Raw genomic sequence first — 19,997 nt, 5'->3', positions numbered from 1 at the left:
CTTACTAATTTATTTGGAGGGGATTATTTCAATTTTAATTTTTATATTTTTCAAAAATTATCGTCCATTAATCTTGTAAAATTTAATATCTTCTTTATCTTTTAATAGGTAATATTTTCTTAACATAGAATTTTGACGTAAAATAATGATTTAAACTTTTATTATTCGAATCGATTCAATCTAATAATAGATAAATAACAAAATGTACATTATTTCATTGTAAATTTATTTCATTAAATTAACGAATTTGATAGATTAAAATTCATATCAAAATTTTATGTTAACAAAAGTCCTCTAAATAATGAATCATATTTTTTTAATTTAAATTTATTCCATTTAATTAAATGAATTTGATAAATTAAAATTTATATCAAACTTTATGCTAACAGAACTCCTCTCCTTTCATAATTCAATCTAATGGTATAGAATATTGATCTAAAAAATTACATATAAAAAAAGGTAAAAAAAAAAAAAGAATTAAAAATGCAAGTAAGGATAACATTGACATTGATGTTATAAATTTGAAAGAGTAGTCTGTTGTAAATTTGTAATAAAACTTTATTTATAATACTAAAAGAAGATCAATAGACAAAGGAAGGTAAACTAATTTTTAAATTCTACATTTTGTTCAAAAACTACATCTATATATAGTTGATACCTTGTGGAGTGGGTGACAATATATATCTATAAAATTTAAAAAAATGGTGAATTCATTAATCACAAGTGGTGTTTCCATTTCCTTGTTGGAATCCACAATAATTCATAATAATTGAAAGTAGGTGAGTAAGATACATAATTTAAAAATTTTAGCAGGGTGAATTTGTAAATGAGGCAAACTATGAACCCTATCCAAGCAAAATACAAACAGACAACCAGACCCACCCACCAGACACAAACACAAACACGAGCGGCAGTCAAATTCAGAGATGGCAATGATATAAACATATAAATACAAACACTAGACACACTTGTATAGCAGACACCAGAAACACAAAATCGCATTATCAATTAACATCATCCACCCGCTCACCCTCACGCTCAATGCAAGCCGCAATAGCAGCCATGGCTCACGTTCTCCTCGTAGCAGCACCGCCCTCTTCATCTCACACACTCCTTGCCACATTGCCAAATCCTAGCAGTGTCACGCGCTCTTCCTCTTCTTCTTCTCATTCTCCCTCGCTTCACTCTGCATTCCACGGCGTCTCCCTCAAATTCCCCTCTCGTCTCAACTTATCTCTCGCCGCCGTGGCCTCCAAGAAGCCGTTGACTGTCGTTGCTGCCGCCAAGAAAGCGGTGGCTGTTCTTAAAGGCACTTCCAATGTTGAAGGAGTTGTTACGTTGACCCAAGAAGATGGCGGTCTGTTTTCCTTTTCTCTTTCTCCCCCCCCCCCCCTTGCTTTCCTGGGTTTTTGTTTTGGCCAGTTTAGTGGAGAATTCGAGGCGTCAATTTTGGTATCTTTCTTTGGTCTAAGTACATATCAACTGCTTCTTACAAAGCACTCTTATTTACATTAGCCAGATATTCCATATTTAAAGAAGCCTTTTGCTACCAGAAGCTATATCTTGGTGTACATTGTACTAGTTTCTATGGAAAGTTAATTCTAATGTATTTAATATGTTATTTGCTAAATTTATTGCTGAAAGCTTGATGTGCTGTACTTTTGGCATTTGTTGTTGATGATTCCGTTGGATGGAGTTAGTTTACCTGTTCACTGAATTGTGTTGCAAATAGGTCCTACGACTGTCAATGTTCGTGTCACTGGTCTTACTCCTGGGCCTCACGGGTTCCACCTAGTGAGTACTTGTGGCTTCAAATTTTGTATACCGAGTTTTGGCATATTTTGAATTTTCCTAAGATATATGAAGCCTTCTGTCATCTTTTTATTCTTATGCAGCACGAATATGGTGATACGACAAATGGGTGTATATCAACAGGTACGATTTAACTGCAGTTCAATCTCAAGGCATCATAATATTAATTCTCACAAGGTTGTAGTTGATGAAATTATAATTTTGATTCTTTCATGCTGTTTTCACATTGATTCTGTTTATTTATTTGTTTTTTAACTTGTAAATTATAGGAGCACATTTCAATCCTAATAACATGACACACGGTGCTCCTAAAGATGAAGTGCGACACGCGGGTGACCTGGGAAACATAGTTGCTAACGCCAATGGTAGTCCATCTTCTTTTTCTTACTAACTTTTTCGTTGCTGTGTCCTTTGTCTAAACCAATGAATGTTGATATAATTCTTTTTGCAACACAGGTGTGGCAGAAGCAACAATTGTGGACAACCAGGTACCTTTTGATGCTAGATTTTATTTGTTTCAATATCTGTGTTTGCTGTAATATTTTTCAGTTTATTCATAATACAAACAATTCATGATATTATTCTGGATCTTGACTAACCTTGCTAATATTATATTATTTTTTGGCTAAACTGTGTAGATATCACTGGATGGTCCAAACACAGTAGTTGGAAGAGCCTTTGTGGTTCATGAGCTTGAGGATGACCTTGGAAAAGGTAAATGTTTATGATGAAGTTGGCTTTTGATTTCACATTTAGCAGAGAGGAAACTTATTTCTACAAGTTTCACTAGTGCCCACACAACTTTTGACGTGTTAATGCTTGTATGGTTGTGTGGGAATAACTTGGGAGATGAAAGTAGTCTTTTACACACTCATGAATACATCTATAGCTTAAAGTGCAAACAATAAAGTAGGGAAAACATATGCTTGACTCCAAGTAGTAGGAACTTCTTTCTATTATCAAAGTTAGACCATTCTGTTAATTACTTTGATGCTCTTTTGTTTTGTAGGTGGGCATGAACTTAGTCTAACCACTGGCAATGCAGGTGGAAGACTGGCATGCGGTATGCACAAAAAATACCTTACACAAATTATCTGCAATTTTTAATTTTTTTTCCCATATACCCAGTTATTTATCTTCTGTGTGGTTTCTTCCTGTTCATACACAGTAAGCCAGAAGCATATTTTGATGATCCACCAATCAAGAATCCTTTTGAGAAATTTGAATTACCAACTTTCTCTAGATGTAAATTTAAATAATAAATGCATGGCATCCTCTATACACCTGGTTGAGTTCCAGTGGCACAAAGATTCACATGGAATAGGTTACAAACTGTTGCTTTAAATATGATAGTGTTTTGAGCCTTGACTAAATGATGGGCAACAAAAAAATGTAAATTCTACATCATGCCCACTATTGATTCTAGGACTACCTGGTTTAAATTCCTATCTTAAAACAGACTACTCCTGCAAAGCTCTCTAATAATAGTGGCTATAAGTTGACAATTTCAGGGAAATTTGCAAAATGTCTAAGTTGAGTGTGAAAAGTTTAAATGGACTCTAAGCCTGAGTTTTGATGTGGTAGAATTCACACTTCTTATTGATTTAATTTTTTTATTTTTCTAAAAAAGAAAGAAAATCGAAAAAGGGGAAGAGGGAGGGTCATGAATATATGCCGCTATCTTTGATCTTTTTAATCTACCACTAAAATGGAAGTGCAAGGGTGAACGTCTGGTCATCCGAGAACTATGGTTTATTTCTATCAGTAACGGCCGGTTATTAATGGAAGTCCTTGCCGGCTCTCTGTAAAATATTCGTTTGGCCGGGGGCTTCCAAACACATCATAAGCTAACCCCGTGCTGACGAATAACCAACCTGCAAATTAAGAAGTTTCCAATTTTCTATTCCATACCAATATTGGGGTGGTTTTGCTTGAGCCGTACGAGATGAAATTCTCATATACGGTTCTTAGGGGGGGAGTCCTCTTGGTTTACCATAGAAAGAAAGGAAAATTGTTGGCTATGCTGGGAAGTATCTCTATCAATAATTATATAGGGGAAGATGATATTATGGATATGGAAAAATTCTTGTATAGAAAATATTTTGATTGGAGAATTCTTAATTTTTGTCTTAGAAATAAGGCCAATTCCAATAGACTTATTGGAGGGTCCCATTGGCGTGCATCCAGTAGGAATTGAACCTACGAATTCGCCAATTATGAGTTGGGCGCTTTAACCATTCAGCCATGGATGCTTGTACTTGATGATTTAGTAAACTTTTCTATGGTTTCCTCCGCTGCACCCTTCCTATCATTTGCGGAAAAAAATTCCACTGTCTTTTATACTTTAATGACTATAATCATGCTTCATTTCTGTAACAGTATAACTAGAATATCATTAATACATTTTTGAGTTTCTTATAAAAAAAAAAAAAAAGTATAACTAGAATGTAGCTGTCATCTTTCCTTTTGCTTGTTATCTTGTCAATAAAAATTTGTTTGGCTGAACTCTGCCAAATTCTGAAAGTCTGCAAGTGATATCTTGTAACCAATTCTGGAGGGCTTTCCTAGTCTATACCAACTCGATTCTACGATTGTTTACGACTAGGATGTCATCTTACATTGGTAACAAGAATCTCTTACTTTGAATTTGTAGATTTCTGAAGTTAATGTCTGATTTCTACGATGGTGACAAATCATCATCATGTAAAAGCTATGGACAGCAGTGAAGGAAACGAGGGGTGTTTGGGGGCTGTTGCCCTATTAAGTTGTTGGCTTGTTGCCATTCCCTTTTACCTTAAAGCTGCATGAATGCCTTACAGTATTGATAATAAGCTCTTGGGATTTGATTATTCTTAGTACTAGACCAAACCTCACCCAACATTTGTTCTTCAGTCATTTAACATGGGAACTGGAAAGACGTATGATTAATATAGATTGAAGGTGCAGAAAATCATGTCAAACTAAAAGATTTGCTTTCATATGGTTATGAAGTTTGAGTTGCAGTTTCTACATATCATTTAACATTTTCATGTTATAGCTTTCTTCAGCGACGCTGCTTTGTCCTGCCTTCACATATATTTAACCGTATGATTTTGTTCTCTATGATTCTTGTTGCTCCATTCCATGATCTGATTGAATTTTTAATTTCTCATCCTTGCCTCCGCAGGTGTCGTTGGCTTGACTCCGGTATGAGATCAGCAAAACCAGTGTGGTTGCACTATTTGCTGCATGCTTTTTCCAGATTATCAATCGGAGCCAAGTACAATGTTGAAAGTGAGAGCGTGTAACATAAATTTGTGCAGACAGCTGGTATTAATAAAATAATGCTTGCGGGCATTATGCGAACAAGATAAACTTGAGGATCTATCTGTGCATGCCTTTGTTAATGTCCTTGACTTGTGGTTTTTGAAACTTATAGAACTGGATTCCAGAACTTCTGTCGTCTTTTGAAACTTATGGAACTGGATCCTCCTATACCCTACTTTGGTAGAGTTGAGGCTCTATTTGGTCTTACTATCTAGCATCTGGTGAACACTTGCAACAGTTGATTGAAAGATAAGGTGATCTTACTCCACAGTGATTTGACGAATATTCTTGTCAAAATCATTATTTAAAAGTCATAGTCGCCAAACGTCATCGATACCACAATGCCGAACAAAGCCTAACAAAGCCTGGCTGCTGAAAATCAATTTAGTATTTGGGCTGCATATGTTGTGCAACCTCTTCGTTAATGTTTGGGTCTCTTTTTTTTCTTTGGAGTCAAGACATTGAACCAATTACGAATTGGGTACTTTATAATACACTCCACTTAGGCAATTTTAACATAAAACGTTAAAAAAAAACCACCCTCTCTGTCATCTGGATTCAAAATACGCAATATTCATTTTTCTTGATTGACTGTGTATCAATTGAACTATATTTGTCTTCGTGGCAAGGGTAAAATTCAAGACCAAACGACTTCACCATCACATGACGTGTGTTGAGGCCTACAATTTCTGTTAGAAATCCTCTTCGAATAAATATGGATGGGGAGCAGATAAGCTGCTCGGTCAAATCTGCAGTAATGAAGTTGGTGAGTAACCATGTTTGCGATTTTCTTTCACAAGTAATTTTGTTTTCTAATTTGTAGTTTTGTAAACTCAGTCTTGCCAACGTGGGTCACAATGATTTAGACCTTTGCTCTCACTTCAACCTTTGAATTCTTTAAGATCATATCCCTTAGTTTTATTTATTTGTTTTAGCAAACCATAACTAATTTTTAGATATCTCCCCTTTCAATTCTTTGCAAATAAATGACATTACAGATAAGTGCAAGAACACGACATATTGGTTCATTGAAAAATTGGATAAATAATTAAAATCTTATTGATGGGTAGGGAAAAAAAAATATTAATGCACCGAAATATATTCAATGAGCACACAGCATATTAATGCTCCCACTCGAGATATTCTTCAGTTCTTTCAAGTATTTTCACCATTAAAATAGACTTTACTAACTAATATTAAGATTAATTAGTGCTTTTTTTTTTCCTCTGTCGAATGGACTGGATTAAGAAAATTAGGTAAGTTAATGAAAAAAATTCCTGGTAGGTCGGCCACCTAATCAAAGTTGAGCAGAAAATCTCTGGACTGAAGTGAAAAAATGTCCAAAATGAACAATGAGAAGAGTCTTACAAATTGATGACCAGCATATACATTGCTTTTATACTCGATTTGTCAACACATAATCGAAGAACGTTAGGCCAAAGGAAATGATCTGACGATTCTTTCTTACTAATTTTTTCTTTGTGAGATCAAAATTGGTACGAAATGGCTAACAATTTCTAATACTTGACGGGTGGGTAGTTTTGGTATGTGACTCATGCCATTATTTGATTATATTATTAATCAACAAACCATTATACATACTTACACAAGCAATCAATTTATATTAGGTGACTCACACACAATCACTCACTCATCCGACTCCATTGTCAAAGAAAATACCAAAAACATCTCTCTATTAATTAGATGCCCAAGTGTTAAATGCCATTGATTATTAATATCAAAAATCAAAATTAAACGAGACTAACAAGCCACCAAACAAATTTCCAACAAATTTTTAATACAATCCCATGTGTAATGTTCTAACTTCTGTCATATCCCAAGCGTTTCCACTATAGCCTATAGATAATAAATTATATAGATTAACCTTCTTTGAAGCAAAAAATTCTATTGACTAATTAAAAGAAGCAAAATTCAAAAACTTTCAAAAGAGATAAATTAAGATTACCTTTTTCTTATGGCATAATGAGGTTGATAGAACCTTAAAAGACGCCTTACCAACACAAGATTTAGTGATCTGAATATGTAAATTGCCAAGTATGCAAGTGGGTTAGGATTTGTTGGTTGTTTGATTGAGAGTTTATTCACAACTCACAAGTCACAAGTCACAAGGCAAGTGTGAAGGTGTATACAAGTGAAAGGAGAGAGTGAGATTAAAGTGTAATTACTAATTAGGGTTTTAGGAGTGTAGTTGGCATAGAGTCATTGTCACAAAAGGTGGGGTTTGATGGTTACCGATAATAATATGTCTTGATTTTGCATTAGTTGCAACTTCCAATAAGTGCTTGTGCTTCTCCGACGCACCACTACTAAACTCATCACTCTCTCACCACTATTCTCACGACCCAATCTACACCAACACCACTTGTACTATCATTTTCTTTTGTTTTCTCTCTTCTGTTAACCAACTCTTGCTTTTACTTTATTTTTCATAAAATTTATGGTTTACTAACTATGAATAAGGAGAATGCCCTTCTACCTCTCATATTTTTGCCAACTAAACATTAACTTCATATATGTGCATTTTATATAAATTAGATTTAAATATATTTGAGTTTATAATTCGAGGTATCTTTATCGAATATCATTATTGTTTTTTATTTGAGAATTTTAATTATTTGGTATCACTTAACAACTCATTAATACCAAGAGGTTTTTTCTGCTTCATTGATTGTGTTGAAAATGGAGCTAATATAATAACAAGAAACATCTAATCTGTATCGACTTAAAATATATTACAAAATATATTATATTGGAGCATTGACTTTTGCAGAAGCTGCTTCTTTCAATTGCGTGAATTCTCACTACTACTAGGCGTGCATGACAGATTGTACAGAACTGATGAGCTAATACAGACATCACATAATGACATTTATTTATTTATTAATGGTTCCTCTTGGTTTTGGGTCGATACCAAAAATTAACCTTCATCCACACAAACTACTCCTCAAATGTCATTATGATCAATACATCTAGAATGTATGAAATGTATAATGGGAGTAAGTAAACTTTATATTGTTAATATTAGAAAGCAGGAACTGAGTTAGTTCATTGATGAGTGACAAACAAGAAAATAAGAAAGACTATTAGTAAAAAAATTTATTTGTATCAGTAATTATAAAGCTGTGAATTAATCCAACGACGACAAATGATGACTATCGCGTACTGTATGATGAACAATGTCGTCGCATACTAAATTGTTATATGTAAATATAAAAATTATTGTATATTTATCCAAAAATGAGATGCTTAATAGTTGCAAACGATCATGCTGTGATGAAATGAGTGGGTGAGAACAAAAGGCCTTACTCGAGGCCAAGTGACGTCGCGAGAGAAGTGGAGTGAGTGTTAAAGTTGAGCAGTGAAGTGTGTGTGTGTGTGTGTGTTGTATTTATCACTCAACTGAAATTGGATTACGCAGCAGGCAAGGCTGGCTCCATGTGGCACAAGTTGTTGAGCCACCCAATTTCGTAAAATATATACAATTATGTTAAATTTTGATTCTTATTTGTGATTTTTTTACGAGTTTAATTTAATTATTCAAAGCTACTTTAACAATCAAAACTACTGCACTACTGCTTATTGCTGAGAGAGCACGATGATAAGGAGGCATGGGGGTAGTGGAAGTAGAATAATTGTAAAATAAAATTCTTTCGTTCGATAAAGAAGAGCGAATACACAAGTTTAAGTTTGATCGTGTTGTGGTTGTTAAACTAGATATAGTTTTAAGAATGATTCAAGGTAGATTAAAAATGCCATACTCTGGGATTAGATGATGCTTAAATCTAAACAACTTTATATATAAGAGAGATTTTGATATATATAATCACAAAGAAAATTAATAAAGGGGGATAGTTTTTATTAGTTAAAATATTCTTATGAAAATAATAACAATATCTCCCTATTCATAATAGGGTAAAACTTATTTCCCAAGTTAACTTAAATTTAAAACTAAATCATAATTAAAATAGAAATAAAAGACTTAACACGTACCTAATAAGATGCTAATTAAAATTATAAAATAACAAAAATTGACTAAAATAATAAATTTAAAATCTTCCTAAAAGTCGCCTTACCTTAGATAAACTACTTATACTTCCCCACATCTTACGAGCTCATATGTATACATTACAAATGCTTGATTTAATATTTTAAAAAGAAAAGGGAAAATAGAAATAAAATTACTTTAATTGACAAATTTTTTAAAAAATTATGTTATGAAAAAAAATGAAGTAAGATTGTCAGATAGGTAAATGATATTTTGAACGTTTAATATTTTAAAAAAGTTATTCAACCTCTACTTCCAAAAATTTAAAATTTGAACTTTACTAGTAGATTCAAAATAGCTTATTTAATTTTCAAAAATTCTATTTAAAAAAATCAAACAACTATAAAAATTTTGACAAAAAAAAACTTGTAAAATTAAATAACACTAATAACTTTTAGATAAATCATATTAAATAAGCACAATACACTAACTAGTTTATAAAATTTAACTTTGTAGTTTTAGCTTAACATTTTTAATATAAGTGCTCCTACTGATCTCTGCTTAATTATTTAGGAATGAACATTCCCTAAGACTCTACAGAAACGAGATTGTCCATACTCTTGCAGTATAATCCAACTGAAAATATCTATTAAAAAGAAAAGGAAAAAAAAAACAAATTAAGGGAAAGAAAGAAAAAGTCAATTTTCCCATTATTTTTCTAATCAATTAACATTGACTTTTCAACTTTATTATTCACATAGCATGACTGACGGAGCTCTTGCTTTCTGTTAATACACGCATCTTTCTCTTTTTGGGAAACTGTTGCCTTCTTCTTCTTCTTTTTTTTTAAAGATTCTTTTAATATAATGATTAGAATCCTGACGAAATTTGTACTGAAAATCTATTTTTATGAATCAGAGATTTACTCTCAAAGAAGGTAAAATATACACACAACACAACACACAGAGACACACACAAGAACACTTAAGCTGGATTAGTTAATGACTAGGCAATAAGGTAAATATTATTAGAACGAGTAGTTTTTTAGGTAAAAGTATTATGTAAATTTCAGAAACCATACATTATTTAGATATGAAGGAATACAAGTCGACTTGTGTTTTATCTGAAGGAAGATATTCATTTGAAGGTAGATCCGATCCATTCAAAGCCTAGATCTTGGCAGCAAAAAACTTTTTTTTTACCGTGAGTATCTAGTTTCTAAAGTAATATTAGCTAAATTTAGAAAGAAGGAAAATGTCTTTTCAATAACACCTTCATATCTCTACCGAAAACTGGACAGAAAAGAAGAAGAATGCTTTACTTGCCCTAGATCAACCGCAAACAGAAAGAGGTAATAATAATGGCGGCATGGTGCCTTTTATTTAACGTGCCTCACACGACTAAGCTTATGCTGAGGCCTTAGCTAACCACATTAATTTGGTATGCCAAGAACCTGCCGCCCTTCTTTTTCCCACTACTCTTCCATCTCCATCTCTCTTTAGATTCTTAATTTAGTAGTTACCATATACATGTTGGTCGAGTTACAAATTCTTTAATTAAAACGTGTTTAATTTCAATGATAGGAATCATTTTATCAATAAATGGAAATTTTCAATGTGCGAGTGATGCTAATCCAATTTTTTGCATGATATACATATTTTACCCATTGGCTTTGACCTTGGATTAGAAAAAAAAAACATGAACCCACAGATGCTCTTGATGTTTCTCTTGAAATTAAATATTTTGTTATAATATTACAAACAAGAGGGTCTAAATTATTCCAATTAATTACAGTATAATCGTGAAATTTACCAAGTTTTTTCAAACATTTATATAAATAAATACATGATTTGCCTCACAGTAATATTTATAAAAATTAGTTTGTGGGACTTGAACTCATTCTCTCATCATCGAATTATTGAAATGAAAATAAAGAAATTACAACCAGCTTTAGTTTATGAGCATATCTCGGCACGTTATCTCAAAGTTATCATTTTTATAATACGAAACTAAAGTCAATGAAATCTAAGTTAAAACAAGCGAAATTTTACATCAACAAATTAAAATTGTTACGTACTCCGGCATGCAATTTCCTAATCTTCTTCTCAAAAGGGAAAGGCATCTATGATATAAAGAGATTTGACAGATTGATGGATAATAGAATAGAATAAATTCCAATAATCACAAGCCGAATTGCGCTGAGGTTCATCCTCTCATTGCAAAGATAAACATATCAACTCTTGTCATATTATTGTGTTTTCATTAAGTACTGTTCTTGTTTAAGCGACAGTTGGGTTCCTTCTAATAATTTAATGAGTAATTAAATCGCTTCACTGATCTACGAATTAGCACTGTTAATTATTTAATTACATAAATTTCTAGAAGAAATAAAATGTGTGTGTGTGATGGCCACATTTTTGGTTGATTGATTGTGCTTTGATATACGATTACTTTTGTGAATTATCACAAGATATTTTCATTTCGTTCTTACTCATGTGGTGCACATTAAAATTGTAATTAAACAAGCCAATATTAATAATAAAATTTATCCATAAGTCTAATCAAAATAAATAATGATGATGAATGGTAGATTAATAACCTACACTAACAACAAATGTTGGAGATCAGGCATCAAGATTTATGAACTCCATATTCAATCCTGTCTAATACTCTAGTTAATCTAGATAATTTTGAATCGAACATGATATACTACCATATGTTAAACTGACCAAATCGACCAACTTTAATCGGCTTGATTGAATTGACCAGTTAGCGAGACAAATTGAATTAGATTTTGAATTGTTCTAAATAAGGCAATATACAGCAACCGATGCCATGTGTATTATAATTATGCCAAAAAAACCGTATGACTCTCAAATTTTTCTACATCTCAAACCTTTCAAAAAATAGATACACAAATTCTTCCTAATTTGCAATGTTAGCAGGGAAGGCTTATGTGTGACCTCTTATATTACTTTTTTCATAAACCAAATCTCACTATTGTGTAGACCTCTAATTAAAATAGGTACGAGCACATGTTTGATATTTCCTTAGAAATAAACAGTAAACGTAAAAGAAGTTTATGTGAACTTTTAAAAGATTAAGAGGTTATCAGGCAAATTTCATGAAGGTAACCTTTGCCCTTTACGAGAATATTATCATGACTTAAAAACAAGTTCCTCATCATAAAATTGTTTACTAAGTGTGACAAGTACCCACTTGGTTGACCCAATTCACCTAATTAAGAACAAGAGACGTACTAACTAGTTTTGTATAGTGCAATTGAGTGATCATCTCAAGAAAAATATTCCACAACTTATAAGAACTGATTGTGCCACTGATTGTGACGATTATAAGGAAAATTAAGGCAAGTGTCATGGATGTAACCTAGTTCGTACTAAATAATTTTTGGAATCCATTCAAAAGAAAGCAGCAATTTAAACTTGCACATTTTTAATATTAGCCGCCATTAATGTCAAAAAAATGTTGTACAAGTGAGATATATATACATGAGCGGTCAACGGTGCATGAACAACTTGATCATGAACTATAACATGACCTAACCAGAAATTCTTGCAGATACAATGTCACCAGTTTGGTTAACCTTAAATTAAAAATTGCTGGGGAACATTGAGTTCATTTTTAATTAATGGTTATTTTTTCTTGTAAATTAATGTATCAAGAGCTAAAGTACAAGCAATAACTTTAGCCTTTCAGTTGACTAATTGAAGAAATTCATACAGAACGACTTTGCCTAGCCAGCTTATTCGTACATCCAATTTGTTTAATGGTCCAACAATCAAGTTTTAACTAATAATTTATAAATTGTTACATTATTAAGCCAGCCAAAGCAGACACAAGTTGGGTTTACTTCAAGACTTTGATTTTGTGATTCTTTTGGTATAACTCAACTAAAGAATTTAGCAATTAATATTGAAATTATGCACTGATTTTTGTTTAATAATGACCTTCTCAACAAGTCAAGTTATGTTTAATATCCATGATCAAAACAAGTCGCTATATTAAGAAAGAATAATATATATTACAGCTTAATTAATGTAACAGTTTACAGATAAGCCACGATTCCTGGCAAGCTTCATTAATGAACTTGAAAATTTAGTTTGAAAAATTCTCTAATCAAATATATAAAAAAATGAATTAAAAAAAAAAAACAAAGAATGAACTCATGTGTGTCACATACATACTTGTAGGGTGAACATACCCTACTAACTTGACCCACATGCCAATGCCAAATTGCACCTCCTTGTGTTCCTTTCTTTTCTTCCAGGATTGGGCATTCGGTGCCCCTAACTACAGCCTACTCGCTCCCACAAATTAACGTCACATGAGATAGACATGTCAAGCAATAGAAATCTTCTTTAATTTATGAATTTGTATATTGTTGAAACCTCGTAAAGTATCACCTAATCGATATAAATTAATTAGTTCGACTAATAAAATCACTTAATATGGTATACATCTATAAGGATAACAAAATTCTTATAGGGATGAGGCCTCAAAAGGGACGGTTCATTTTGAATCAAGATCATATATCTACCTTTATATCATAAAAATTAATTAGGTTAAAATCAAAATTTTCACCTTTTGCCGATTTATTTTTCAATTCGATTCTATTTACATTTGAGTTAGAAAAGGGCTATATACATTGTTTATATTTGTATACTATTTAAAGACTTGATGAATTTGAAAGAAAAAGAAATCGGAAAGGTTTGCTTGAAAGTCATGAGAATCTAAGAAATAGTGAAGTAGTGGCAGTAGTAGTGGTATGGTACTTTACTTTAAGAAGACATGGAGTGAATGAGGGGCAGCATACCCTTTAACGTGCAACGGCTTTGCTTTTAATGGCTTGTGTTTATTCGTGACTTGGTTGGCAATACTGTAAGAAAGCGATTGTGAAACTGACTCCCAACGTTATTAGCACCAACCCTTCTTTAAATTAATAAAAAAAATTTAAATGAAAATTTTAAAAATAAATAAAAGAATAAACTCATGTCTTAATTAATTTCTATGACCAAGTTACTCTCTCCCTTTCTCCCCCGCAACTTTTCCCACCTCTAATTTTCACCTATAATGCTTCTTCTTTAATTTCCCTCCACTAAACTTGGTTAATGCTTAAATTAGCACACTCCTAATCTCTCTCTCACTTTAGTAAATTATTCAGTGTTTTAGAGCAAAATAAGGGTTTCTTAATTAAATTAATTTAACTTAAACACTTTGAAACTTCTAAACGCAAGAATTTTCATGGTAACTGTTCACGGGGGCGGCTTTTGACTCCACAAATTTGTTTGTTACAAAGTTCTTATTACTAATAATATTATTTATTTATTTATGCATCTATAGCTTGCAATTTATATATAGCAACAACCAGCTTGTTACCGTCCACTATATATAGCAAAGCCAGTGTCCAGACCACACACCTTTGCTTATTGCTTAACTCTCATTACTTGCATACACACTTTTCGTATTCTAAAAATTTTCCATTTAATTTCTTGGTTATTGAATTTGTCACCGGTATGATCATGGGGTCATCGTCTAATGATCATCAGAATAATCAGATTGTTAAGGGCAAGCGTACAAAGCGGCAACGGTCGACGTCTCCGTTCGGTTTCGCGGTAACCGATAGCTCCTCGAGTGGTAACAATTCCGGTGCTGATGAGAGTTATTATTCCAATAATAATAATAACAACTCGGTGATGTCTTTCCCGACAACGTCGGGCGAGTCAACTGAAGAAGAGGATCAAGACATGGCTAATTGCTTGATCATGCTGGCTCAAGGCGATGACCGATCAAGGCAAATAAATCAAGAAAATATCATTGATGATAAAGTTCAAAAGTTTAATGCTTCAAGAAAATTCACCACCGCTGTCACTTCTAACAACAAAGCCGGTGCCGGAGGATTCTATGTGTACGAGTGCAAAACATGTAACCGGTCTTTCCCTTCATTTCAAGCGCTGGGTGGCCACAGGGCCAGTCACAAAAAGCCAAAGGCCGCGCTAGCTGAGGCACCAGAGAAAAAATCATCGGCATCTGTACCAGCACTTGCAGTGTTGCCAACGAAGAATGAGTATAAAGATTCTTACAGCACTCTTCATCATCATGATCAATCACATATGCAAGCCGCATCAGCAGCAGCAACAGCAGCCAATAACAACAACACCGCTAATAATAATAATAAGGGGGGTAACAAAATCCACGAGTGTTCAATTTGTGGCTCAGAGTTTACATCCGGACAAGCACTTGGTGGTCACATGAGACGGCATAGGGCAGCTGTTGCAACAGGTAATAATATTAATCAAGTCGCAACAATAGAGTCCAATATTGGTGATGTCAAGCCTGTTGCTGCAACAAGAAGTATTCTACCGTTGGATCTTAATCTACCGGCGCCAGAAGATGATCATCATATCCGATTTGGAGCCACCCAACAATCTCTTGTCTTCTCCGCCCCAGCTTTGGTTGATTGCCATTATTGAAAAGAAAAATTGCAAATTATTCATATACCATGTGAATTATTATTATTATTATTAATTACTATTGTTTTAATAATTAATACAATTCTTTGAAGAAATATGCGCAATTCTTTTTTTTTTTTGTGTTAATAATGCAATTAATATATTCTCTTATTTGGATGATCTTCTAGTACTAGCTAGCTAGTTGAAGTTTAGAATACTTTGAGTAAGTGGTTAGTGTTCATGGTTGCCTTTGATTCACGAAAAGTGAGTGAATGGGGCATCTTTAATTTTTTTTCTTATTTTTTATTCTAATTTATCTGCCTACAAAATTTAGTTTTCTTTCTTTCTTTCTTCTTTTTTTTTTTTTTTGGAGGACTAGGGTTTGGCATCACCACCACCACAACAAAAAGTCGTGGATTAGGTTCTTTCCATGGTGCGGTTTTTCGGTTACAATCAATAATAAAGCTAAAATCACTCTCTCGCTTACTCAGTCATTCACTCACTCATACTCACTCACTCACTTCTCTTTCATTAAATGCCAAAAAAAGGAATAAATGGATAGAAAGCCAATCTGAGTTGGTTACTGCTCATGCCATATGTATCCACCTGTTTTTCTCTTTATTTTGGCAATATTATTATTGTATTATATACTATATGCTATGATTTTATAATATGGTATTGGTGATAATGGTCCACCTTTGCTTCTAATTTTAAGTCTACTTGTTACACCTAATTAACCAAACCTTTAACTTCCCTTACTTTGCAAGTCAGTGAACTAATTGAATTGATATGATATCCCATATGTAATAGGTCCACGAAATTGAACTCTACCACTCAGCTAATTAACCTAGAATTTATTTCATGCGTTAGAAATTAGAGGGTTATTAATTTATTGAATTAATTTCTTTTGACTTTATTGGGCCGAAATTATTTCTACACTCATGGAACGATGGTTTCTATAATTATTTAATTAGTTTTAATTTCTTTGTTAGGTGTGGCTAATTACTCCACCAATAGAAAAGATTGCGCTTACTGTCTTGTTAACAGTTAAAAAAATGCGAATTTATTTTCTAATGAGTTGTCTTATGAGGTAAATTCTCTGATTATTTATAAATTTACAACCAATCTTATATTTTTAAAATAACCTGAGATATCTATGCCGTTACTTATATTAATGTTAAATGTTACTTAAAAGAAAAAAAAAAAGTTTTTTTTTTCCTTTTTTTAAATGAGAAGCTATAAACGTTCCTCCCGTTACTCATTGCATTAGTAAAAATACAACTTTTTTTTTTTATTATCATATAAAGTAACATTTAAGAGCTGCGATGTAACCAAATCATATTTTGGTATGCACGGACGAATTTGAAATTGATGCCTAAACCTAGGGGCAAAACAGAGATTTACTCTACCATGTCTTAATGTTAAAAGTTTACGTCTTATCTTACATGACTTCATAATTAATTGCTTAATGTTTTAATGACAAATTAATCAAGTGCATGTAATAGTCTGAACATAAAGTGAGCATATACATGCTGTGGTTTAAGTGAAGAGAGATCCCTGACTTGAAGAGAGAGTTAACACCGTAACACACAATCACTTTATCATAAAACTCAGCCCTCGTTCAATGGGCACGTAGTGTTTGTTATGTACACGTTTTGGAGAAATGTCGGTAAGCGATCGAAGCATGTGATCACTACATTGCGTGAATGAGATGTCTAAATATATTCATTAATTTTACACAAAAGCAATATTTATAACTGAAGAAGAATAATATAAATAATTAATATTGATCATTATTGACATTTGCACATGCATAGAAATAGTGGAGAAGTTTACATGGTCATGTAACCAGCTGCCAAGATAATATTCTTCCTTATTATTTTATATGCTCCAAAAAATAACAATAATAATAATAATAATAATAATAATAAGAGCTAACCCTAGCTATTACTAAAATAATATGCTTATTACTTTGCTTGTTTTATCATGAAAGATTCTCTTCATTGGCCACTCAACTACTCAAAGAGACTACTTTCTATATATAGGTCAACTTTTCTTTTTTTCTTTTACACTAATATTTTTCATTTTCACCCATAATGCATATGCTTCGATTTTTAGTAAACTAAAATAAAAAATAAAAACCGGTTTTAGTTAATATCCCTTGACGTTAGGAACTTGACCCTTTGCAATTTCATTAAACAACGATGAGATTATATAACACAATTAACCAATATATGGGCAACATGTTGCTCTTTTTGGTAGAGTTAGAGTATGGATGTTTTGAGTTACATTTGATTTTAGTTTTCTTTACAAATTCTAAATTTTAAGCTATACTTCATCAAGTTTTTGTTTTAAAATACCTGAGTTAACAATTTGTCTATAAGTGCTAGTTAACATAACTAGTGAAATTGATTATGATAGTACAAAGTCTATGAGTTTGGAAACTGCTCCTATAGATATTTCTTTTATCATTTATTTTGTTAAGAAAACGCAACTAATTTCTTATCCAAAATGAGATCGATTGTATATCATGTGGAGTTGTGGATGTATAGTCGATATCACCAAGTGAAGTGGCGTGCTTTCCAACTTGACAGCTGGTTGGCTACGGAAACCTTTGGCTTTCTATTTGGATAGCAAAGCTGAAACTGCCACTAAAAATCTAAAATCTTCTCTGCTTTTGTCGTTGTCAAATTCTCATTATGGAACAAAATTGATAGCCTAATAAAAGATGCAAAAAAAACCACGAAAATTCTAGCTAACTATCACTTGGTTGGCAATAATTGGGTGCTTGCCAATGTCGACCATTGGTATCTCAGCAAAGCCAAGCAATAGTTAAAGCACATTTTTCCAGGTGCCCCCTTTTGCTTAATCAAGTTACATTAACTTGGTTTAAATCCAAAGTAATGAACCAAATCAACAAGGTTTGGTAGTCACATACAGTTAATACCACATCATGATTTAGATCCAATTACTCCTTTTATCATCATTTGTGTTTGTGTATATGGTTCATTATGGTAGCTTTGCTTCTGGTGAGATATTGGGTGCCTAATATGCCTTCATAGATTTGGTTTAGTTAGGTTGTCAATGGTCACGGTAGTTACACAATGAAAAGCATGCGTGAAAGTCCCAAGTATGAGATATTTCTATCTACAATGGAAGAAAAAAAAAAAGATAATCATAATCTTAGAAATTAATGTATGTGTATTAGGATTTTGTCAGAGCATGCATGTTTGAATGAACCTAATTTAAAATTTTATTTTAATAAATTATTGGGATAAACCTATTCAAAAGAATGAGAAAATATTATTTTATAACATGCGTTTGAGTAAAATCTCAACCTCAATAATAAGGCAATCAAGTAGGTACGAAATAACAACAGTAGTAAGTAAATGAGTAGTTGTCCATTATGAGTAGTAACTTACTACTAATGACAAGAAGTGAATGTGTGTGTGTGTGTGTTTGAGCATTATAGGAAATAGAATTGTAGCTAGTCTCATGAAGTGTGAGCATAGGTACATATTATATTTATTATATATGAACTAGTGGAACACCTGGGATACGATGCCTTGCTCCTTGAATATCACGGAATGGAATGCCTCGAGCTCCGAAAGGCTCCCAGAAATCAATTTCAGCCTTTCAGTCAATTAAGCCCCTCACTGAAGGGGGCGTTTACGATATTTTAAGTCAACGGTTATGAAGTTTTGGTTGGGAGGTTATATCAAAGTTTTGCTTGGGAGGTTATGAATCATATGATATAAAAGAACATAAATAAGGTAAAGGTAGAAAAAATAGAGTGAATAAACTAAGTGACTTTATAAGTTTAAGCTGTAATAGTAAGAATGATATGAATGATGATGAAGACATGCAAGATAGTAATAAAGAGTGTATAAATTTACTAGAAATTTTGATTAGATTGCAAATCTTTCGGCATGATTAAGTAGTCTCTTGGAGATAATTTGGCACTATAGGGAATCTAGTGGCTTCTGTATCATTTTTTTTTTTTTTTTGCCTTTTTTCCCTAAAGTACTAAGCATTCAGAGTATATGCTTCTTAAATTTTAGCCTCGCTTGATCAACTCAACCTCATTAAATGACACATTTCCAACTAACTTGAAATGGATTCAATGGAATAAGAATTTTTCCTGCCACTCTTTTGACAATCTGAACTGCTCTTATGGATCAATTTTGGCCCATGAAGTAGGGTAACACGTCAAGGATTTTGCATTATAGGAATATATATTTTTTTGCTAAGAAACCAACAAGTTGCTGTGGTGTAGTGGTTATCACGTTAGTCTTACACACTAAAGGTCCCCAGTTCGATCCTGGGCAGCAACATCAAACGATCTCATGAAAATTTTACATTTTTACATGCTAACAACCAATCACCAGTTGGTGTTTTGTTCG

At 32.7% G+C, this 19,997-nt stretch overlaps 2 protein-coding genes and 2 non-coding genes across 4 annotated transcripts; 3 read left to right on the top strand and 1 right to left on the bottom strand.

The window, feature by feature from the left end:
* The first annotated feature begins 913 nt into the window (after window positions 1-913).
* On the top strand, window positions 914-5,323 carry LOC18034880 (superoxide dismutase [Cu-Zn], chloroplastic). The gene is made up of 8 exons (XM_006424379.2): window positions 914-1,357; window positions 1,733-1,794; window positions 1,896-1,935; window positions 2,082-2,177; window positions 2,269-2,300; window positions 2,451-2,526; window positions 2,822-2,875; window positions 4,979-5,323. Exons 1-8 carry the CDS (start codon window positions 1,042-1,044, stop codon window positions 5,002-5,004), a joined length of 702 nt encoding a protein of 233 aa, XP_006424442.1. The 5' UTR covers window positions 914-1,041; the 3' UTR covers window positions 5,005-5,323.
* TRNAM-CAU lies at window positions 3,991-4,064 on the bottom strand. Its single transcript has one exon. It is a non-coding gene; the product is annotated as a tRNA-Met (tRNA).
* Window positions 5,324-14,512: 9,189 nt separating the features above from the next.
* LOC18033772 (zinc finger protein ZAT5) lies at window positions 14,513-15,645 on the top strand. The gene has a single exon (XM_006424377.2). It carries the CDS (start codon window positions 14,659-14,661, stop codon window positions 15,613-15,615), a length of 957 nt encoding a protein of 318 aa, XP_006424440.1. The 5' UTR covers window positions 14,513-14,658; the 3' UTR covers window positions 15,616-15,645.
* A 4,210-nt stretch (window positions 15,646-19,855) lies between these two features.
* On the top strand, window positions 19,856-19,928 carry TRNAV-UAC. Its single transcript has one exon. It is a non-coding gene; the product is annotated as a tRNA-Val (tRNA).
* Window positions 19,929-19,997: the final 69 nt, after the last annotated feature.

The sequence above is a fragment of the Citrus clementina genome, unplaced genomic scaffold, assembly GCF_000493195.1.
Source record: "Citrus clementina cultivar Clemenules unplaced genomic scaffold, Citrus_clementina_v1.0 scaffold_8, whole genome shotgun sequence".
Classification (NCBI taxonomy): Eukaryota; Viridiplantae; Streptophyta; class Magnoliopsida; order Sapindales; family Rutaceae; genus Citrus; species Citrus x clementina.
Note: the sequence above shows the minus strand (reverse complement) of the source record. Positions and strands in the feature narration are given on the sequence as shown.